Source organism: Rhincodon typus, chromosome 24 (assembly GCF_021869965.1).
Source record: "Rhincodon typus isolate 14 chromosome 24, sRhiTyp1.1, whole genome shotgun sequence".
Classification (NCBI taxonomy): Eukaryota; Metazoa; Chordata; class Chondrichthyes; order Orectolobiformes; family Rhincodontidae; genus Rhincodon; species Rhincodon typus.
In genome coordinates this window covers 25,373,100-25,395,066 of record NC_063355.1, presented here as the reverse complement: position 1 = coordinate 25,395,066, position 21,967 = coordinate 25,373,100, and the positions used below count along the sequence as shown (strand labels likewise).

At 39.5% G+C, this 21,967-nt stretch overlaps 1 protein-coding gene across 1 annotated transcript in view; it reads left to right on the top strand.

The window, feature by feature from the left end:
* The window catches only part of tbc1d10ab (TBC1 domain family, member 10Ab), a 61,803-nt gene continuing 39,836 nt past the window's right edge, over positions 1-21,967 (top strand). The window contains exon 1 of the mRNA XM_048611364.1: positions 1-573. Coding sequence (XP_048467321.1) covers positions 350-573 — 224 coding nt within the window. The 5' untranslated portion in view covers positions 1-349. The remainder of the gene's footprint in view (positions 574-21,967) is intronic.

Here is a 21,967-nt window from a genome sequence, read left to right as displayed (position 1 = left end):
GATCACGCACGCGCAGCTGCTCTCCTCCACCCCACTGCCGAAGCGGGACGGTTTTCTTTGCGACCGGCGGGAGGTAACCGATTACCGTCAAGGTCCGAATTCGTGGTACGGAAGCAGTTGGCTTATCTTTTATTTAAGACAAAGCCAGCAATGCAACCGGAGTGCGGAGAGCGACGCGGCGAGAGCCGGGAAAACTCGAGCGGTGCGGGGAGTGTCTGAGAGTCCGGGTGGCGACGGCGAGTTGGGGAGGGGGAAGCGAGTCCCGGGCGGAACGTTCCCTGGGGGTTTGGGGGCGGTGGAGTAAGAGAGATTCGTTCCGCGCTGGCAGCGAGCCCAGGCGCCGACAGCCATGAAGAAAAGCCGGGAGGACGATCTGGCGAACGCGGCGCTTGAAGCGGCGTCACCTCCCAGGGGCACTACCGAGAGCCTGGTGCCCGATCCCGACTCCGGCCCCCGGGGAGACCTCAGCTCGATCGGCTCCGGCTCCGACTCCGAGATCAACGGCTTTGTCAATGGGGACCAGAAGATCGACAAGTATGGCTTTGTCGGCGGTGCTCAGTACACGGGAGACCTGTGAGTCTGAAGGGATTTTTCTCTTTTCTCTCTTTCCAGCGCTCGGGCCACGATCCAAGCTTTCCTTCCAACCGCAGAAATCACAGTCGCAGCGCAGAGGCAAAACTGCAGTTCGAAGTTTTACATAACTTTCCTTAGTTCACTCCTTCCCCTGTGTGGTCCAGCGTCAATCAAACAAATTCCAAGTCGCCCCCCCCCCCCCCACCAAAAAAAAAAGCTGTTTAACATTATTTTTGTGTCTGTCTGCCTCCCTCATATATACCTAATATATAACTGAGATCTCAGGCAGGCTAGTGAAATATTAGAAATGGAACCCTATTTTGTACTTACTGAGAAAAGTGTGTCTTTTTGTAATTAAAGTGACATGTTTTTCCGAATGCACTGAAGGAGTAGGTGCAAAAAGGGCCCAAAGTCTGGTAACTGACTGGATGGAAGAACAACCAGTAACCCCACCTCTAGGAACCCGAGGGGGAAACTCGAAGGATATCCCTTAAACCATTGGCGTTATAAACGTAGCCATTACTGTGGAGGAGAAAAGGGGCTTTTCGAATTGTAAAGGCTCGAGAAAAATATACCATGTGCAATGATAATGGGAATTATTAAAGCTTTTAAAAGCAGTGAAAATGTAGCAATGTTTCTCAAAGTAGTTATGGTGATGACGTGGGAATCATTGGCGTTTTACTCTAACAAGCTGGGAAAATACATGTTCTGCCCAGTCCTTTTTATCTTGTGGGTAGAAAGCTCCCACATGTACATTTGAAAGTCTGTGTGTGAATATATTTTGTTACTAAATAACTGACCATTTTAGCTTTGTAATACAGAATCTTGGTTTGGTTTGTAGCTTGTCTTCCTAGAGGACCCTTGGATGAAAGACCAAGACAGTAAAGTTGAAGAGTGGGAATTGTGATTTGATAGGTGGTCTAATCAGGTTTAATATGGTAAAGCTACTCCTAGCTTTTAAAACAAAAGGAAGTAAAATAGAATAGTTTTTTTTAAAACAGGACTTGATGCCTCAATTCTGAAATCTACTAAAATGTTTGAAAACGTAATACTTTTTTGAAATTGTAGTCTTATAAAATTATTGTATTATGAATTGACTATTGGAAAATGAGTAAATTAGATGGAGTAATCGATTTAAGCGGAGTCAATTTTCCTATTATTAAAGGAAACATGGCAATTCTCAAGATAACTGTACATCTCACTTTACAGCTAATAAAATACTTCTGAAGTGTGGTCACTGTTGTGGCAGTTAACTTTGCACACAGCCATTTCCCATATTTTAATAAGACAGTTATGGCTTGCTTCTCTTTTCTCCTTTTCCTATTCTCCACTGCCAAAAGGTTGTGTCAACTTCTGTTATGTTACAATTTCACCCGTGCTGGTTCCTTTCTGGCCTTTTCCTAAATGACCATTCTTGATTTGAATGAAGATAATGTGTTCATTGATCACTTTTTTCTTTTGAAGTGGGAAGTTGACCGCAGTGTAGCCTACATCATGTGTGCAATTTCCAGCAGGTGGTTTCTGAATCAAATGCGAGTGCTTTCCTTAATGTAGAGATATTGTGGCTAATAACATATGCCACCTTACCTTGGCAGCGAGGTTTTAATATATTGTATTAATCTGGAATTATACCTAATATATAACTGACATCTCAGGCAGGCTAGTGAAATATTAGAAATGGAACCCTAGAGATAGTAGGAACTGCAGATGCTGGAGAATCCGAGACAACAAGGTGCAGGGCTGGATGAACACAGCAGGCCAAGCAGCATCATAGGAGCAGAGAGCCTCTCTGCACCTAGAAATGGAACCCTATTTTGTTTGCTCCAGATTTGATCTTTATTTTCCTCACTCCTGTGTATTCATATACTTTTGGTTTGAAGGTTGCCCCAGATTGTTGTCAGTGTCAGTATTGAGTTTGCAAATGATCCTTTCTGAACTTTTGGTCTATTTGCTCTTTGTTTGGGACAAACCGTTGGAGCCACACTTGCTATCTTGAACTCATGGGGTCAGAGACAATGAATACAGACTTGTACCCCATGCTATGCTGCTCCATCAGGTCACTAAGAATGCGTGTTAATTTGTTTTCAGAGTGAATTCTAAACAACAGAAGAGAATAGAATTATCCATCTTGCTTCAGTCATTAAGAATAGGAATTCTCAAAAGATTTTTGAAAATGTTATTTAAGGCAATCAAACTTAAGTGAATAGGCCCACAAAAATACTGTAGCTGCAAGACCAAATTAGAAGCAGCCATGATGTTGCAAATGAAATATAAAAGTAAATCCTAATTGAGAAATGTACGGTTTTATAAATCCTTGATCCTCTCATAGAAGGTTGAGTGCATTTTTTTTGAATTTTGAAGATAATATACTTGAGTAATAGTTAACTTGTAGGGCATTAATGTTAAGGTAATATTTGTAGAATCACAATGCCTGCAGTGTGGAAGCAGGCCATTCGGCCCAACAAGTCCATGCTGACCCTCCAAAGAGCATCCCACCCAGACCCATCCGCTATCCTATTCCTGTAACCCTGCATTTCCCATGGCTAGCACATCTAATCTACCCCTGAATACTAAGGGCAATTTAGCATGGCCAATCCACCTAGTCTGCACATCTTTGAACTGTGGGAGGAAACTGGAGGACCTGGCAGAAGCCCATGCAAACACGGGAAGAATGTGCAAACTCCACACACTGTAGGCTGGGGCTGGAATTGAACCTGGGTCCCTGGTGCTGTGAGCCATCAGTGCTAACCACTTGATCACTGTGCCGCCCAATTTTTCTTTTTCTCCTTAATATTTCACCCATCTTTGTAAATGGGTAGATCTGCTTTTAACAATTTAGAAAAAAATTGAGATGTGGGCATTTCTGGGATGACTAGCATTTATTGCCCATCACTAATTGGCATTGAAAAGAGAGTGAGTTAGCATCTTGAACCACATGAATCCATGTTGAAGGCACCTGCACAATGCTGTAGGGTAGAGAATACCAAGATTTTGACTCAATGATGAAGGCATGACATGTATTTCCATGTTAGTGTATAATTTAGAGGGGAACTTGCTATTGTCTCTCTGATTAGCCTTAGGAGGGCTGACATAGAGACTTTGTTCATTTGCCTTTGGGAGTCAGGAGATGAGTCTCGTGATCAAATACTAAGTCTCTGACCTTGTCCTGCAGCTACAGTATTTGTGCAGTCAATTATGACCTCGGTGTTAGAGATGGTCAATGCTTGACATTCGTGTTGGTGAACGCTACTTGCCCAAGTCTGATTATTGCCCGTGTCTTAGTACAAGCAGGCGTGGACACCTTCACTTCTCTAACAAATTTATTATTGAAACTGTGCACTGCAGTCATCGGTGATCCCATCCCACTCTGGTCTTATGATGGAGAGCAAGCCATTGAAGAAGCTGAATATGATTGGGTTGAAGATGCTGTACTGCAGTACTCTTGCAGTGCAGTATTGCTGTCCTGCAGTGATACTCCTATCACTAAGTATTTAAAGAGGAGGTAGGTTTTTGAAATTGAGCATTGAGGGCTATGGAGAACTGGCATGAAAGTTGTTGAGGCCTGGGACAGATCAGCAATTTCTTTAAGAATGGCCAGGCAGGATTGTGGGGCTGAATGCCTACTCCTGTTCCTATTTCTTGTGATCTTATACAGTGATGTCCTGGACCAGGACTCCCTGACGACTGCAGATCACTACCTTCTGCTAGGTACGACTCCAATGTGCCCAATCCCCATTGACCTCCGTTTTATTGGAATTTTTTGGTAGCCATTCTCACCTCACTTCTGGAATTCAGCTCTGGTCCAAACCTAGATGGATGAAGTCTGAAGCCAAGTGGTCTGAGTTGCACCCAAATTGAACATCGGTCATAAGGTTTGATGTATATAATTGCCCCTTGATGACCTTTTGGATGGCATCTTCCATTGCTTTGTTGATTAGGCTGATGGAATGTACTTTAGATTGTGCAAAACGTCTGCCACATTTTCTGTTTTGTGGACAGGACATATTTGGACAATTACACACGTAACAAGTTATCAATTATTGTTTGTGTTACCTCCGTCCTCTTAGTAGCTCCCTTTCCCTAGTAGTCTTTGCCAGGACTTCATAAATGACTATTTAAGAATCTAGGAGAAGAATGCAGATTTGAGTAAAATATCTCTGCTGAAAAGATGCTTCATGTTTAATTCATTATCTAAACCAGATGAATGGAATGATCAAAATTAACTAAGGTTTTGCATGTGATAAAGATCTTCATTTTATGCAGGGTCTGAATAGGTTTTGTAGTGCACTTCTGGCACAGTGTTGCTTTGAGGTGCTGTTGATTTTTACCATGTTCTGAATTTGGCAGCCCTTTTGCATGCAGCATCTTTCAAGCAGCAGTTACATGAATGACCAGGTAATCTGTTTTAGGAGGTATAGTTAAGAATAATATCGGTTCTTTCTTTTGGAGATTTCCCTTCCCTGCTCTTTAAAACTAGTAGGGTACCATTCAATGTCCACATTAATAAGCAACTGAGCATTTCATATGAAGAATGATATCTCTGACAATATGCATTACCTTGTATTTCATTGAGATGTCCTGCTAATTTGTGCTTATGTCATGGATGGCAACTTTAGCTAAACCTTTTGAGTAAGTGACTTGAATAACCTAGTAAATGTGTCAATGCAATTCATATAAGCATGTTACTTTAACTTTTTTTAGCATCATCTTAAAGTGATGGATTGTACAAGCATTTTTTGATTTGTTGAGAGTTCTTTGTAGATAGACAGCAGTTTTTATTGGACAGTCCTATTTCAATTACTATTGATGTGTTAATTTCCCAGTCACTGATCTTTCTTTTGACCAAAGTGACAATGTAAACAAAAAGTGAGCAACTACATCTAATGATCTAAAGGCTACAATGTGCAAATAATGGACCTGAGCCGTAGGTGCATTTTATATGTTTGTATAGGAGGCCCAGATTACTGTTGTCCAAAGTTTTGGCATTTGCCCAACAATTGCTTTTTTGAAATTGATGGATGAAGACTAAACTAGGTGCATTGAATAGGTTAGTTTGACTGTGTTAAAATAACCACTGTCTTAGAGATGTACTATAGCCAAGTGTACAGATAGCACAAAAAATAGTGGCAAGGTAAATGGTGAGCATCTCTCACAGGGTGCAGAGGGATATAGGCAGGATAAGCAAGTGGGTAAAAACTCTGTACGTGGAACATAATGTGGGAACCTGTAAGGTTAAGCACTTTAGAGGAAGAAGAGAGCAGCTGAATTTATTTAAATGGAAAAAGACTTGAGCTACAAAAGAGGACATAATGTCAACACAAGGTTGCACATATAAAATGGATGAAGAGGAGATTCTTATGAGGGTAGTGAATCTGTGGAAGGCTGCTGAGGTCACATCATTAAGTACATTCAAGGCTGAGAATTTTTTAATCAGCTCTTTACTCAAAGGTTACAGTGATAATGCAGGAAAGTGAAGTTGAGGGTTTTCAGATTAGCCATGATCTTATTGAATTGCAGAGTAGACTCAATGGGCTCAATGTCTTGCTTCTGCTCATGTAGGTGACTTTCACGACAAAAATTGATGTTTGAGTTCTGATATGGAGCCTCACAGGATTTTCTTCTGGGTGTTGCTAATTTGAGAAAAACAAACTTCCAGTAAATTTTACACCACCATATCTATTAGCTGTGTATATTGTTAGCTAGGGCAAGAGAAAGTGCAGTACCCCATTGCAAATAGGGTGCACTTAGATTGATACTTAATTATTTAGCAGAGGATTCTATTAAAGTGTACCTGAAAACATTTTTATCTAATAGTAGCAGTTGTATGCTTTCATGGGTTCACCTATTAATTAAAAGCTTACCCCTAACCATTCCTTCCTCTTCAATTGCCGACTTGGTCCCAATCTTCTGTACCTCGAGAGATTCCAGAACATGTCAGTTCTGTGGATTCTTGATCTGTTCTAAATGCTTTGCTCTTGTTTCTATGCCAGTGACAGTTCAGATCATTGTGGTAAAGAACCTTCCATGTAATTAACCACATTCTTCATTGTCCTTCCTATATCGAATCACCCACTCAGTGTTTCATTGCTGTTTGTCTTTTTGTTGTTGAAATCCACATCCATGTCTCTTTCATCCCAGACTCTCAATTTCCCGATGCCTTCTTGCCGCCCTCCCAAGTTTCATCCTCCTTAACTACCAATTAATCCATAGTGCTATCATCCACATTCTATTCTGCACAAAGTCCTGTTGACTTGAACCCATACCATTGCAGGCTTCAGTTGGTATCCCCTCTACATTGTTCAAAATGACAGGGTACAAATCTTTTCTCTAGCTACATCCATGTCCTCCAGCCGCGTCTGCCTGCTTGAAGCTTCTGTTTTCCAAATTTGACTTTCGCATTTATCCTTAGAACTATCACCACTTGGCCACTGAAGTCATTTTGAATTCAAACTCTAAGACTTCACAAACCCGTTCACCTTAGTATATTTGCTGTACCCCTTAGTTTCCCTGCAACTGTGTTGTTCAAAACTGGCTCTTAATTTTGAAATGTTTGGATATGTTTTGCTACATTAAAGGTAGTGTATAAATGTGTGTTATGATATTTCATCCAATCCCAATATAAATTATTCAGTAGTGTGGACATTTAGGACAAGTGATATCAGCTAGAATGTCTAAATCATCCTTTTTTGTGGGTCGATGGATTTGAGCTGTAATGCATATTCTAGATTTCTCCTTCTTTGCCCATTGAATTGATGTGAGTTTTTATATTAGATGTTAGATACACTAATTTTGAAATAGCTTTAATTTCAAAGTGGGATGTAAAATGTGACTGGGGTATTATGAATGACCTACTCATGAGCATTTAGTTATTAATTTACTTTGCTGCTGTGTCTCATCTGAAAACTGATGTTTGAAAGCTGAATTGATATCACCTGACTTTCCCACCTTTATTGATACATTTGGTCTAATTATATGGCTGGGAAATCCTTGAGGCTGCTCACAGTCCACTGGCAAAACTTAAATAAAGTGCAGCTGGAACCCAGTTTGCATTCATGACCAGAGCTACTGCCATGACTCTGGCAAAGTAACACTGGATCTGAAGCAGCTTCTGAAATGTCCTATCTTTAAGCATTATCTTCTTATTTCAAAGCTGCCCTTTACAACTCTTATTTTAAAAATGTACCCAAAGTACTCCATGTCTAACCAACATGTATGATTTGGAAGATTACAGGATTTGAAGTCTGCAAGATTTAACTCTTTCATACTCTGCTGAATTCTATCTGTAGTTGAAGACCTTTTTGGGAATGAAATCAGATATATGATTTCTTGAATGTTCTTAGATTAGATCTGGTTTACTAGTTCCATACTGCTACTGTAACAAATTAAAAGATGAATGCTTTGAGGATTGGTTTTAATCCTATTGAAGCATTATTCATACCACAGCAAAGTCAGAAACTTTTCAGTTGATACTTTTTAACATCATACAAAATTTCTTTTTCACAAATCTATCGTTTTATACTTGGCACTTTGTGGTTTATGCATTAGCAAACGTGTTATATGCTTTTGAGTTTGCAGTGAATTGCTTGTGCAGAAAAAGTTTTACACTTGTCCCCAGTTACTGTACAACTTGTTGCTAGTGAATGCAGGGTTTGTGAACAGCTCAGTTTTCACAAAGTGCACTTGAAAGATGAAATGCCAACATGGCCTCAGCTCAGATTTTGTTTTCAGTAACTATTGTTTGTATTGGGGTTTGAATTCAAAGCAGAACCTCACTTTTCTGAAATTTCCAGAACTTCGGCTACTGTTGGATTGGTGTACATGTCCTGAAATGAAACATGGTTTTTCTTGTCATGCTGTTTACTGGAGTGTGTGGCTAAATTTGACAATGTTGAGACAGGAGAGAGAAAAATATAAGCAAACCTTTAAGTCTTAGTCTTAAGATCTGTGTGGCATAACCATCTAATGTAACAGTGCTATTTCAGCTCAAGTTCTTTAATTTCATTTATGTTGTCTCTCCTTGACACTGGTGAATTTGATGGAAATTAATAAGAATTTAGACTAAAGTTCATTGCCCCTCTCGTCAAAGTAGTTCATTCCCATTTACTTGGTTAAAACTGCTAAGATTGTGGATGACTTTATGAAGTAGTTTTGCTAGTGTTATTCTCAAGGTGCTTTTTCTTGTATTGAAAGGAAACATTTCAATTCAAAGTTAAATTCTCGCTGAATCTTTGCATTAATTGTGGAAATTGTCAGTGCTAGAGGTTGCCTTCATTTCTGTAAAGTTTGAGTTCAGGCCACCATTGCTTCCATGACTCCTGTGAAGTTGGCTGTTCACCAGTATGCACATTTGACATCACACTGGTGCATTTATCAAAATACAACCACCCAATGTTGAACATCTTGTTTACAGGTTCCATGTAAGATCATCAGTCCTGCATGCCATAGCACAGCCTGAAAAGTGATGGGTGGGGTGGAAAGAAGCATGTTAAAAAATATAATTAAAACATAATCCCATAGAATGTGCTGTCTCTACTGCTTTGAGTCATAAACCAAACCTGAAATCATCTGTATGTTGCAGATTCTTGTAGTAGTATGTAATTGGTTTGAAACTTGGTTCATTTTATTTATTGGATGTGTGTTACCAACCTCTATCCAAATTTGAATCTGAGCAAGCCCCTGTGCCCCCATTGCAGTTCCTATTCCAATCCCATTGATGTGTGATTCTTGTATGTTTTGCATTTTGAAACCAATTTAGATAACAGTTTTGGAGGGGGAAAAAAAATTAAATTACATTTGAACTTACGATCAAAGAAGAGTAGGCCACTCAGCCCTCCTAGCTTGCTGTGCCATTGAATAAAATCATGACTGGTCTGATTTCTAACTTCAACTCTACATTTCATTTCATTTTGCCAGTAATTTTTCATTCCCTCATGACTAAATTTCTGATGTTTAATAGTTTCTGCTGCTGACTTTGAAGTTTATTTGGTTCATTGTTTTCTTTTCTCATGCTGTTATTCATATGTATGATTCCACAAATTCCTCTACTGTAGCTGTGAAATTAACTCTACAATGTATTATAATGAAGCAAAGGGCGCCAAGTCTAGCTTGGGTATTGGAGTGCATCTTATTGATGTGATGTGAACTTGTAAATATGGAGTGATAAACTAGGCATTTGAAAAATTGCATGCTGAAGTGAAGTGTAAAATTGGTGCATCTGACCATTAGTCAAGTATTGTGGGTGCTACTTGGATTTTTTTCAATTGCAATAAGTAAGATAGACAAAGAGCATTTCCTTTTTAATTACTTGTAGTACACCTTGCAGTATGAGTTAGAGATCGCTGTCAAAAGATCATTTAACCACTGCTTAATGTTCCCTCCCTGTTGCATGGTGGGTAAACAAGCAGTGATAAAATTTCCTAAGAAAACATAGTAAACCTGAATTAAATTCTTTCCCATCAATTTGTAAAGGAAGTGGCTGTTTCTATTGTCAGAATGACCATAAGGTACAAGAGAAAAGTTAGGCCGTGCGGCCCATCGTGCCTGCTCTGCCATTCAATCGGGGCTGATATATTTCTCAACCCTATTCTCCTGCCTTCTCCCCACAGTCCTTGACCCCCTCACTAATCAAGAACCTATTTATCTCTGTCTTAAACACACTCAATGACTTGGCCTTCACAGCCTTCTGCGGCACTTCTCACAGCTCTCTGGCTAAAGAAATTTCTCTGCATCTCAGTTCTAAGGGATTGTCCCTTCACTCTCTAAGGCTGTGCTCTTGTGTCTTGGCATCTCCTACTAGTGGAAACATCTCCATGTCCATCTATTCAGGCCGCTCTAAGTTTCAATGAGATCTTTCTAAACTCAGAGTACAGACCCAGAGTCCTCAATTGTTCCTCGTATGACAAACCCTTCACCTCTGGGATCATTCTTGTGACTTCCTCTTGACCCCCTCTAATGCCAAGACATCTTTCCTTAGATTCGGGGTCCAAAAATATTCCATATGTGGTCTAACCAAAGTCTTATACAGCTTCAGCAATACATTAATCCTCTTGCATTCTAATCCTCTTGAAATCCGTGCTAACTTTGCATTTGCCTTCCTAACTGCCAACTGAACCTGTATGTTAACCTTCAGGAAATCCTAAACTAAGTCTCCTTTGTGCTTCAGATTTCTGAAGCCTTTGCCTGTTTAGAAAATAATCTGCATCTATATTGTTTATGGACAGACCAAACCTCCTCAAAATATATTAAGAAGACAGCTGAGACCCTAACTTTTTTTTTCTTATTTTAAAGGTAATTGTAAGGTGTTGTGATCGAGATGCAAAGCCATTGGTCAAACTACTTGGCATTAACAAAATGCACTAACTTTTACGCTACAGTTAAGATACAGACAAAATAAAAATGTGAGAATTGGCTTAATTGTAACGCTATTGAAATGCTTAACAAAATAATAGATACTGAAACAGTTATATAGTAGTTAATATATGGTAACATTTCATAAACATGCCATTGACAAAGGCAGATTCAGTAAAAGAGATTGTGTCACGTGCGGTTATAGGAACAGGAAGACAACTGCCTATATTCAGCTGTATTAGAGAATAAGAGCTTCCAGCAACTGCTAAAAGCTAAAACTAAAAATCTTGGTTGTGTGGAAGCTTGACACTTCGCCCCCGCCATTCAGGTTGCTTCTATTGTTCAACTTCAAAAAATCCTAAGGTCTCAAAGCTGTTTTACTTTATTGGCTTTGAGCAGACTGTTTGGCACTTCTGTCTCAACCTTTCTTTATTTTTAAAAAGAAGAACAAGATACACTGTTAAATTACAGTATTGTCACACTTATCTGACCATAGTGCATAGCGCCTCACTTTCCCACATTATATTCCATTTGCTGCTACTTTGCCAGTTCTCCTAGCCTGTCCAAGTCCTTTGCAGTCTCGTGGTTTCCTTAACACTGCCTGTCCCTCCACGTATCTTTGTGTCGTCTGCTAACTTAGCAACTGTGCTCTCATTAATTATCTGGATAAAGGAACTATCATGTCATAGTTGTGATCCCAACACCGACCCCTGTGAACTCCACTAGTTACCTGCTGCCATCTTGAAAAAGACCCCTTTTCCCCCACTTCTGCCAGTCAGTCAATTTTTTCTTTAATAAATCCAGTAATTCTTTGGGCTCTTGACTTATTTAGTAGCCTCTCGCATGGCAACTTATCAAAGGCCTTCTGGAAATCCAAATAGATCATGTCCACTGGCTCTCCTTTGTCTAAGTTGCTTGTTACCACCTCGAATTCTAACAGATGTGGCCAGTGTGATCTCCCCTTGATGAGGCTGTGCTGGTTCAGCCCTATTTTACCATGCAATTCTGAGTACTCTGCACCCTAAACCTTTAAAAATAGACTCCCAAATCTTACCAACGACTGAGGTCAGACTAAACGGCCTCTAGTTTCCCCCCACGATAGCCATTTTCCAGTCCTCTGCAACCCTCCCTGTCTCCAGCGATTCCTGAAAGATCACCACCAATGCCTCCACAACCTCCTCCGCTATCTCCTTCAGTACTCTCCACCTTCAGATCTTACTGCACTCCTAGCCCTGTCTCCTTACTGATGGTCATTTAAACTCACCTCTGACTCTCTTAAAGTTCTGCTATCTTCCAGTGTGTAGATTGCAATGTATCTGTTTAGTTCCTATACCATTTCTTTGCTCCCCATTACTACTTTCCAGCCTCATTTTCAAACAATCCAATGTCCACTCTTGCCTCTTTTTTTTTTTTAGCTTTTTACATATCTTTTTTAAAAGATAGCAAGTGTGTTTTTTTTTGTTTTTTACTGGCTAGAATCCCTACAGTGCACAAAGAGGCCATTCAGCCCATCAAGTTTGCATCAATTTTTCACAGCATCCGACTGAGACCCAACCCCATTAGTCTGCATTTACCATGGGTAATCCATCAAGCCTGTACATCCTTGGACTGTGGGAGGAAACTGGAGCACTTGGTAGAAACCTACGCAGCACAGGGAGAGTGTGCAAATGCCACATAGTCACCCAAGGCTGCAGTCAAACCCAGATCCCTGGTGCTGTGAGGCAGCAGTGATAACCACTGAGCCACTGTGATCTCATTTCATCTTGTCCTCCATTTATTGTCTTTTTAGTTATTCTGTGCTGGTTTTTAAAGGCTTCGTCGTCCTCTGGCTTCCTGCTAACCTTCATGTTGAATGCTTTTTTTCTTTTGCTTTCATGCTGTCCCTGACTTCTCTTGTCAGCCATGGTTGCCTTGTCCTCCCCTTAGTACGTTTCTTCTTCCTTGGGATGAATTTCTGCTGTGCCTCCCAAATTGCCCCCAGAAAATCCTGCCATTGCTGCTCCATTGTCTTCCCAGCTAGGCTTCCTTTCCTTTCCAATCCACTCTAGCTAGCTCTTCCTTCATGTCTTTGTACTTACCTTTACTCAACTGGAATACTGTTATATTTGATTCATTCTTTGCCCTGTCAAGCTGCAGGTTGACTTCTATCATGTTATGGTCGCTGCCCCCTGGGATTCCTTCACCTTCAGTTCCCTAATCAAGTCTACCTCATTACACACACTAAATCCAGAACTACCTGTTCCTTAGTGGAATCTACCACAAGCTGCTCTGGAAAACCATCTTATAGACATTTCACAAACCCTTTTCTTGGGACCTGCTTCCAACTTGATCTTCAGTCCACTAGCATATTGAAGATCCCCCATGATTATTGTAATAGTGCCTTTCTTACATGTCTTTTCTATCTCCTGATTTATTTTCTGCCCACTTCCTGAGTACTGCTAGGAGGCCTGTACACAACTCCCATCAGGGTCAGTTTTTGTTTTGCCTTTTCTAGTTCTTCAACTGTACCTGAACAAAATTTACACCTGATTCTACATATCTTCTTGCTATCAATTTTAATTTCATTTCTTACTAACAAGGCAACCCAATGCCCCCTGCTAATCCACCTGTCCTTTTTGATATGACGTGTATTCTTGGCTATTAGTTCCCAGCCCTGATCACCTAATGTGATACCTGCATCATTCTACCTGGCAATTCCAATTTGTGCTATAAACTATTGTGTACTGCGTGCCTACATGTATTCCACCTGTATGTTAACTGTCCCCCTTCTCATGGTTGTCCCCTATCTGCTGTGCCTGATGTTGGATTATTGAGCCTTTTCATTCTCTGCCCTATTACTTGGTCTGGAAAGTTTTTAATAACTTCGCTGACCAACCCCACCACCTTTTTTTTTCCCCACAACTTTCCATGCAACTAAAGGCCCCCCTCCACTTTCATTTTAAAACTGCACCCGCAATTCTAGTTCTGTAATTTTGCCGGGGGGGTCCCAGCATTATTCAAGCAGAGCACGTCCCATCAGAACAGCTCCTTGTGGAAGCGCCATTGTCCTACGAATTTGAATCTGTTTCTCCCACACCGATCATTGAGTCAGACATTTATCTCTCTAACAAAAACAGAAGTTGCTGGAAAAGCTCAGCACATCTGGCAGCATCAGAATAGTTCTGAGGAAGGGGTCCCCAGACCCAAAACATTAACTCTGATTTTTTTTCTTCACAGATGCTGTCAGATGTGCTGAGCTTTTCCAGCAACTTCTGTTTTTGTTCCTGATTTACAGCATCCACAGTTCTTTCGGTTTTTATTTACCTCTTTAATCTTGCATCCCCTGTGCCAATTAACTCGTGGCTTGTAGTGATCTGGAGATTATTACTTTTTTGGTTATGCTTTGTAGTTTGGCTCCTAGCTACTCATATTCCCTTAGCAGAATCTCTTGTCTACCCACATCATTGGTACATGCATGGACCACAGCAACTGGATCTTCCTCTCCCATTCTAAATTCCTCTGCAGCCCACATGAGGTCACCAGACAGGCAACACCGCCTTCGGGATTTGCTATCCTGGCCTTGGAAAATAATGCATGTGAAAGAAACCAAAGGATTTGGTGGTAGATTTGAAGATATTCATGGTGGTTTTGTGAGATTGTAAAAGTCAAGTGTTCCTGTGTTAAGAAAATTTGAACATTGGAAAGTAATTTTCTCCATATGTTATCTTTCTTTTGACCCACTTTGTGTAACCAAGGCGGTTACACTTATTGCTTTAAGGAGATGATGTGGAGCTAAATTGGATTGCTGGACCAAATGAAAGCTGTAGGTGCTTTGGAAGAGATGGTCTTCCACTCAGAGTTTCAACATCAAATTGGAACTCCCAAGGGTAGTGTTAGTGCACATTCTCTTTCAGTAAAATGGCTGAAATTGTCATTTATCGCCAGTGAATGCTGTTTAGGATCCATTGTGACCTTACGGACCATTTGTCGTTCGTTGAGATGTCTGTAGGATTTTACTATTTCTTGTCCTCAAAAGTACATCATATAGCTTAGCAAATTCTATTTCATAATGCATTTTCCTTGGTTTTCTTTATAAACATCATCCCATTTTGAGAAGTTAACTTCTGAGACTTGCGTGACTTGTATTTTTCTCAGTATTTGGAAATTTGTAGATGTTTTGAATAAATGTATGATGAAATTGGTATGTAGTCAATTGTTGATTGTAACAGTGACAAGGATGTTTCAAGAACTGTTTCTTGACAGTGCAAATCTTTCTTCACTTGTCTTCGCAATTGAAATTGCCAATAGAAAATCCAATTTGGGAGGAAAAGATGCTTGCCAACTTTGGAGAATGTTGTTCACGCTTACTAAGTTATAATCCAAACATCTACATTGATCTCAATTCAGAAAGCATACACTCTTGAGTTGTCTCTTTTTTTTTTTCCTTTTTTTTTTCCTTTCTTCCTACTCTTCCCAGGCCATGCACCATTTCCTGAATGTGGGCGTACTCTTGATATTGGTCTTAATCAGTAACATTTCTGGCAGATATGCGAGTAGCTTGCCAGATTCATGTTGTGGATTCGGACATCCATTTGTAATATAAACAATACTTGGATGTAGGGAAGACTGAAGTTGTAATCTTGGACTATTGCCACAACTTTGCAGCATGCACCAAATTCATCTCTCACTGACAATTATTTCAGGCTGAACCAGTCCTGTTGAGTGTACCCGGTGTTAACTCTGACTCTAATTCACAGATGCTGCAAGATCTGAGATTTTCCAGCAACTTTTTTGTTTTTGTTACTGTTGACACAGTATACTCTTCTTTGCAAATTCTTCCAGCTCTAATGCTAATTACTTCCATCTCCTGCCACTTGTCCTCATCATGCCTTTGTTGGCCCAGATGAAATACTGTACATCACAAAAATGGCGGTAAGATTTCTCTTGGAGTATATCTGTTTATGCAATGGTTTGGTGAGATTGCAGTGTATAAATTGATACATCATTTGTCCATTTTTGTTTGTTGTACACTTTAAGTTTCAAGATTTTTACCTGCTTACTGAAGAGCAGCTTCGTTGTTCAGATGGATTAGTGTTTATCCCGTAAATGGTCCAAGCGTTTAGTGCAGGGCTATTTGTAACTAAAATGCAATTGTTTAAACTGAGAGTTTGATTAATTGAAAACCTGGTTTCAAACTAGTTTAAGAAGGATGTAAGGTGTTCCAAATTCCAGGGAAAGAGAACTACCGGCCGAATTATAGCATTTTCTTTTTGTTTGGTTTGAGATTAGAGAATGTGTAATATAACTGCTGATAGTTTTAAAAGGTGAGATTATGAAATTGTGAACTGTAACTCTATAAGAAGTATACATTCAGTGCCCTGTAAATTTAGTACAACATTCTACTTTAACGGTTCTTCCTTTGTGCATGCTTCGGTCATGTCTTTGAATTTAGGCTTGGTACCATTTTACTGTGCCCTTGTAGCAAGGTTATGGCATTTGCTGAAACAGCATGCAGACATTTTCATTTGTTTTTGATTGTGTAAGATCTGGTCTGATCTTTAATGGACTGAAACCTTTTGAATGTTAAGCCCAGATAACTATTTTCATTCTTAATCTGTTTCCTCTTTGTATTGTTTATTTAAGGATTGTATAACTTTGAAAGTTTGTCCAATAGTTTAAATCCTGTGGATTTTCTCAGATTTATAGTAAAGCCTTTCTCTGCATGGTAGCAACAGAAAATTACGTTTAATGAAATCCCGTTCCCGCAGACCATGAAAGCCAGACATGCTACAAGAAAATGAAAATTTGATAAGTCACTGCAGACGTTGTACAAATCCTAAGACCTATCTCCAGAAAAATTGCTTTGTGTAAGTTGTCAAACAAGTATCTTAGCATCTGGGGCTAAAAGAATACAAAAGTATGAACATAGAGTAAAATGATATTTCCAACAATTCTTTGGACAGCAACTTGGATATTCTGTACAATCTGCTGGAATTGAGATATATAACGTTGTTTAAATTGTGACCTATTCCAGTCTGCATCCAGGTACAAATGCTAATTAGCTATCTTTTGATCTCAACTCCCACTAATTTTAGAAGTGAATGGACAATGTATAGTTCAACAGTTTATAACTCAGTATTGACAATACCTTTCTGAAACTGAGAGGCCATTTGCTCATTGTAAACGCAAAGACTGCTGCCACTGTCTGCATGTATAAATACCTTACATTTTCTTTTCAGTAAAACAATCTGAGCCTCCCTTTGATCTCTAACAATCACAAATTCAGGCTTGCTGTCAGGCAAATGGCAGAGCAAATCACATGACCCTTTAATTTGCTCTAAATTTAAAGATTTAGCAAAGTATCAAAACAACATCTTTTAAACCTCTCAATTGTAACAAAACAAATTCATGTTTGCTTTCTGCAAACTGTGCTGATAATTTTTCCAATGTTTTCCAATTGAAAATATTCAAATACACCCAAAGCAATCTTGGAATAGCTTGCATTTTTGCCTGATTTTCCACAATTTTTGTGTCTTTACTCCAGTTTTATTTAGTCCTTTGTATCCCAGATTACCCTATATGCCTTTCAGACACTCTTCAATGGCCTTACTGTTTAAGTAAGATGTTTTGTAATGCATTCAGGATAATAGAAGACTTTGTTCTGTCCATTTTTTTCAAGCTACATTTGCCTTTCTCAAGGTATATTTTTCCAGTCTTGAAGTGGGGAACATCCAGCCTTATCCTAGTTGTAAACAACTGTACTTCTAATTTTTCTGTGAAGCAAAACAACTGAAGTGATGTAGTTTTCACTCATAGTACAGGGTTTTGTGTAAATCGAAGATCAAATGTTCAACTGTCTATCCATAGCACAAATAAAACTGTTATTTTAAAACCCAGTACCTGTTCAGCAAAGAAAATAGCTTTTTTAAGTTGGAACGTTTAAGTTTTATTTTGTGGTGACTTAAACTGAGAAATGTTGAAATTTCAGAAGTGATTTTGAACTGGAATGCTTTTAAATTACCAAAAATTGGGTCACAGGATAACAAAGTATTCTGTGCTCTTTAAAATGAGCGACATCATATATTTAAATGATTCTTCAGAAGGCGCATTCAAATGTGATTTTTAGCATTCAGACTGACATGCCTAGAAACCCCTCCAGTATTAGGAGCCTCAAAATTACATTAGTGAGAAAGATCTTGAATGTCACTATCTTTTTATCTGATGAAATGTCATTGTTTCCCTGCAGGGACAAACCTCATGGAATCTAAAGGGAACAAACACAAGTCAAAATGGGAAAATTGGAATTCTTGGGTAAAGTGCTACTATTGGCTAAAATACACAATCTGCTAATAAACTAGCTGCAATTTTATCAGTTGTGATGACTGTATTAGTTAGGATATTGACTTGCAGACTTGTTTGGTATGAGCTGAGAGGAGTCCTTGCCTTAACAAAGGAAGTGCCCATTTATCTCCTAGGCATGACCCTGGCATGCTGGGTCAGTACGTGTCTTAGAATACTGTCAACCTGCCTGGATGAGACTGTCAAGGGATCAACTCTGTGTCATTGCTGGGATTACTTTAAAAGGGAAGGTACTGCAGTGACAGAAGTCTCAAATTTTTCAGTCTTTTAGTAACCGTGCAGAATACTCTTTTTATTGAAACAATTTTTCAATGAATTGAGTGACTTACTTTCTTTTTGCTACATACAGATACTTAATCAATAAATGAATTTATCCCGGTGAAATATAAATGGATTCTAGCCCACTTGCTGTTGAAGATTCAATTTACGGTAAAATGTTATGCAGGGTGCTGCAAAGGAAATAGCTTTTTTTCTCTCTGGGGGCCAACAATTGACATGGCATCCTGTTTTACAATAGTATGTCCTTATTTGCAGCTAAAAGCACAAAGTGAAAGAATTGACTTGCAGAAATTGTTCATCACCATCCCACAAATGTGATTGCTTCCACTGCATCTTATACGGAATATAAAAAGTTTCTTACTGTGAAACTGCACAAGCAGTAACATTTCTTTGTTCAGCACTGTATGAATTTCACAAATGTTTACATTTGTTTCGACTAGCTTAGAAACCCTTAAACACGAAAGCCCGACAAACCAGGATACTCGCCCACTGTATCCAAATGCTACATTCGTTCAGTAATGATAATGAAAAGTAAGTTGAAATTATAAAATGAGAAACCTGCAGATCATTCCACGTATTAAGAGCATACAAAAAGAATATAATGGTATATACTCAAAACATATTTGCTTGCATTAAGAATGGTCTGTAAAATTCAGCAATCCAGACAAAAACAAAACCCTAGGCTGGCTGTGTTTCAGTTTCCAGAAGGTATTTGATAAGGTGCACAGCAAATATTATTGTAGAAGCTTATAGAAAGTAACATTTGGTAAGGAGAAAAGTTTGGCTAGCTAACAGAAAATAATGGACATAATAGGTCATTTTCTGGGTGGCAAGATGTAACAAGTGGTATGCACAAAGATCAATGTTAAGATCTCAACTTTCTACAATTAATATAAACGGGACCAAAGGGACCAGAGATGGTGTTGCTAAATTTGCTGAACTCACCAAAGGTAGCTCAGGAAATAAATTGTGAAGAGGCCGTCAGGAGACTACAAAGGACATAAGTGAGTGAATAAAAGTTTTTTTTTTAGCAAGTGGAGTATCATACATGGCATTTGGGCAAGAGAACTTTTTTTTCTCTCACCACGCCCTTCCCCCACCCAAACATTTTCTCTAATTGGTGAGAGATTGAATTGCTTTGACATGCAGAGAGGTCTGGGTCCTAGTGCATGAATTCTATTAAGGTGTGGCAAGTAATTAAGAAACAAGTAGAATGTTTCTTGTAAGAAGCATTCATTCACAACAGTAATGAAGTGCTTCAGTTATAAACTACACTACTATGTACAGTACTGGTCTCCTTCTTAAGGAAGGATGTAAATGCATTGGTAGTGGTTTGGAGAAGTTTTACAAGACTAATACTTGGAATAGGAGTTTCGTTATGAGGAGAAGGGGGACAAGTTTGGCTTGGATCCACTAGAGTTTAGAAGTGTAAGATGCAACTTTAATTGAAGCATATAAGACCCTGAGGGGTTTTGTCAGGGTAGATGTGGAAAAAGATGTTTCCTCTTGTGGGAGAATCTCGAACTGGGGCTCATGTTTTAAACTAAGGGGTCACTCATTGAAGAGACACGAGGATTTTTTTCTGCGGATTGAGAACCTTTGGAACTTTGCCTTCAAAGCATTCAAAGACTTTTTTTGCCGCCACACGTGGTGAAAGCAGAGGTAGATTGCTTATCTAGAAGCAAAGGGGTAGAAGATTATTGGAGGAAGGTGGGGTTGTGAAGTAACAACATCAGCTATGATCTTATTGAAAGGTGGGGCAGGGCCAAGGGACCACCTACTGCATCTCATTTGTATGTTTGGACATTGTACAAGACTTCGGTTGGATAAAAACATAGTTTTGTGCAGCCAATTGTGCAAGGATATTAGAGATTGGGAAAGGTACAGAGAAGACTCAAAATAATGCTACCATGTTACATGTACAGAGAGATTCAAACTTAAACCTTTTTTCACTGAAATGGAGAAGGTTAAGGAATGGCTGTAATAGAGGTTTCCGAAATAAAAGGTTGTCAACTGGTGATTAGCCATAATCGCATATGTTTATACAGTACAGTTTTGACATTTGGAAAAAATAATTCCAAGATGCCTTGGATGTGCGGAATCATTTCCACTCATTGAGTTGATGATAAGGGCATGTGGATTCTGGGATTTCTTCAAAAAAAAATGAAGGTGCAAACTGAAATAAACCCTTTGCCAACAGAGGTTCTTGAAAGTTATCCTGCTTGAAATGGCTAATGAGGCAAATGCTAATCAGCATTAGTAAATGTTTGCAAAGGAATAAAATAAAGGATAGAAATTGAATAGATGGTTGAAGAAAAAGTATGGCCTGATGTGCCACATAATGAACTCCCATATAATCTGTGATATTTCAACAGACCGTGAATGTGGCCCACATCAATAGATGAAGTGGTACAGAGGAGCTGCTTGGGAAAGGGGATGTCTGATTTTTAATAAATGTCTAAGCAGTTGGAACTAAGCTATTTCTACTAGCAGGTAGATAAAACTGCTTTTTTTAAAAAAAATGAGGATGCTATATTTTTTTTTTAAAATACATGGTGTGTTGTTGTGTGCTTTTCAAGGAATTCCTTTGTCTAGTCTAGTACTCAGCTGCCATTCATTGGAGAAAACTGGTATCATTTGCTTATTCAGGCATCAATAAAAGATCTATGGCGTTGTTAACAAAACTGAGTTTCTGTCCCACCATTGACCCTCAATCAAAACCACCAAAAACCGGCATCTTGCTATGTGTAAAATTTCTACTGTCTACAGAACCTGTGTTTATCATTATGTGAAGTGTTTTGAAAGTCAGAGATGTGCAGCACAAACAGATGCTTCGGTCCGACTTATCCATGCCGACTGGATATCCTAAATAACTCTCGTTCCATTTGCCAGCATTTGGCCCATATGTCTCTTAAACCCTTCCTGTTCATATACCCACTCAGATGCCTTTTAAATGTTGTAACTATACCAGCTTCCTCCTCTTCCGCTGGCAGCTCATTCCATACGTGCACCACCCTCTGTGAAAAAGTTCTCCTTGGGTCCCTTTTAAATCTTCCCCCTCTCACCTTAAACCTATGCCCTCTAGTTTTGGACTCCACCACCCCTGGGAAAAGACCTTGTCTATTTACCCTATCCATGCCCCTCTATAAGGTCATCCCTCAGCCTCCGATGCTCTAGGGAAAATAGTCCCAGCCTACTCAGCCTCTCCCTATAGCTCAAACCTGGCAACATCCTTGTATGTCTTTTCTGAATCCATTCAAGGTTCACAACATCCTTCCTATAGCAGGGAGACCAGAACTGCATGCAGTATCCCAAAAGCGTTTCCGCCCCCCCCCCCCCCCCGTGTCCTGTGTAGCTGCAACATGACCTCCCAACTCCTATACTCACTGCACTGACCAATAAAGGCAAGCATACCAAATGCCGCCTTCGC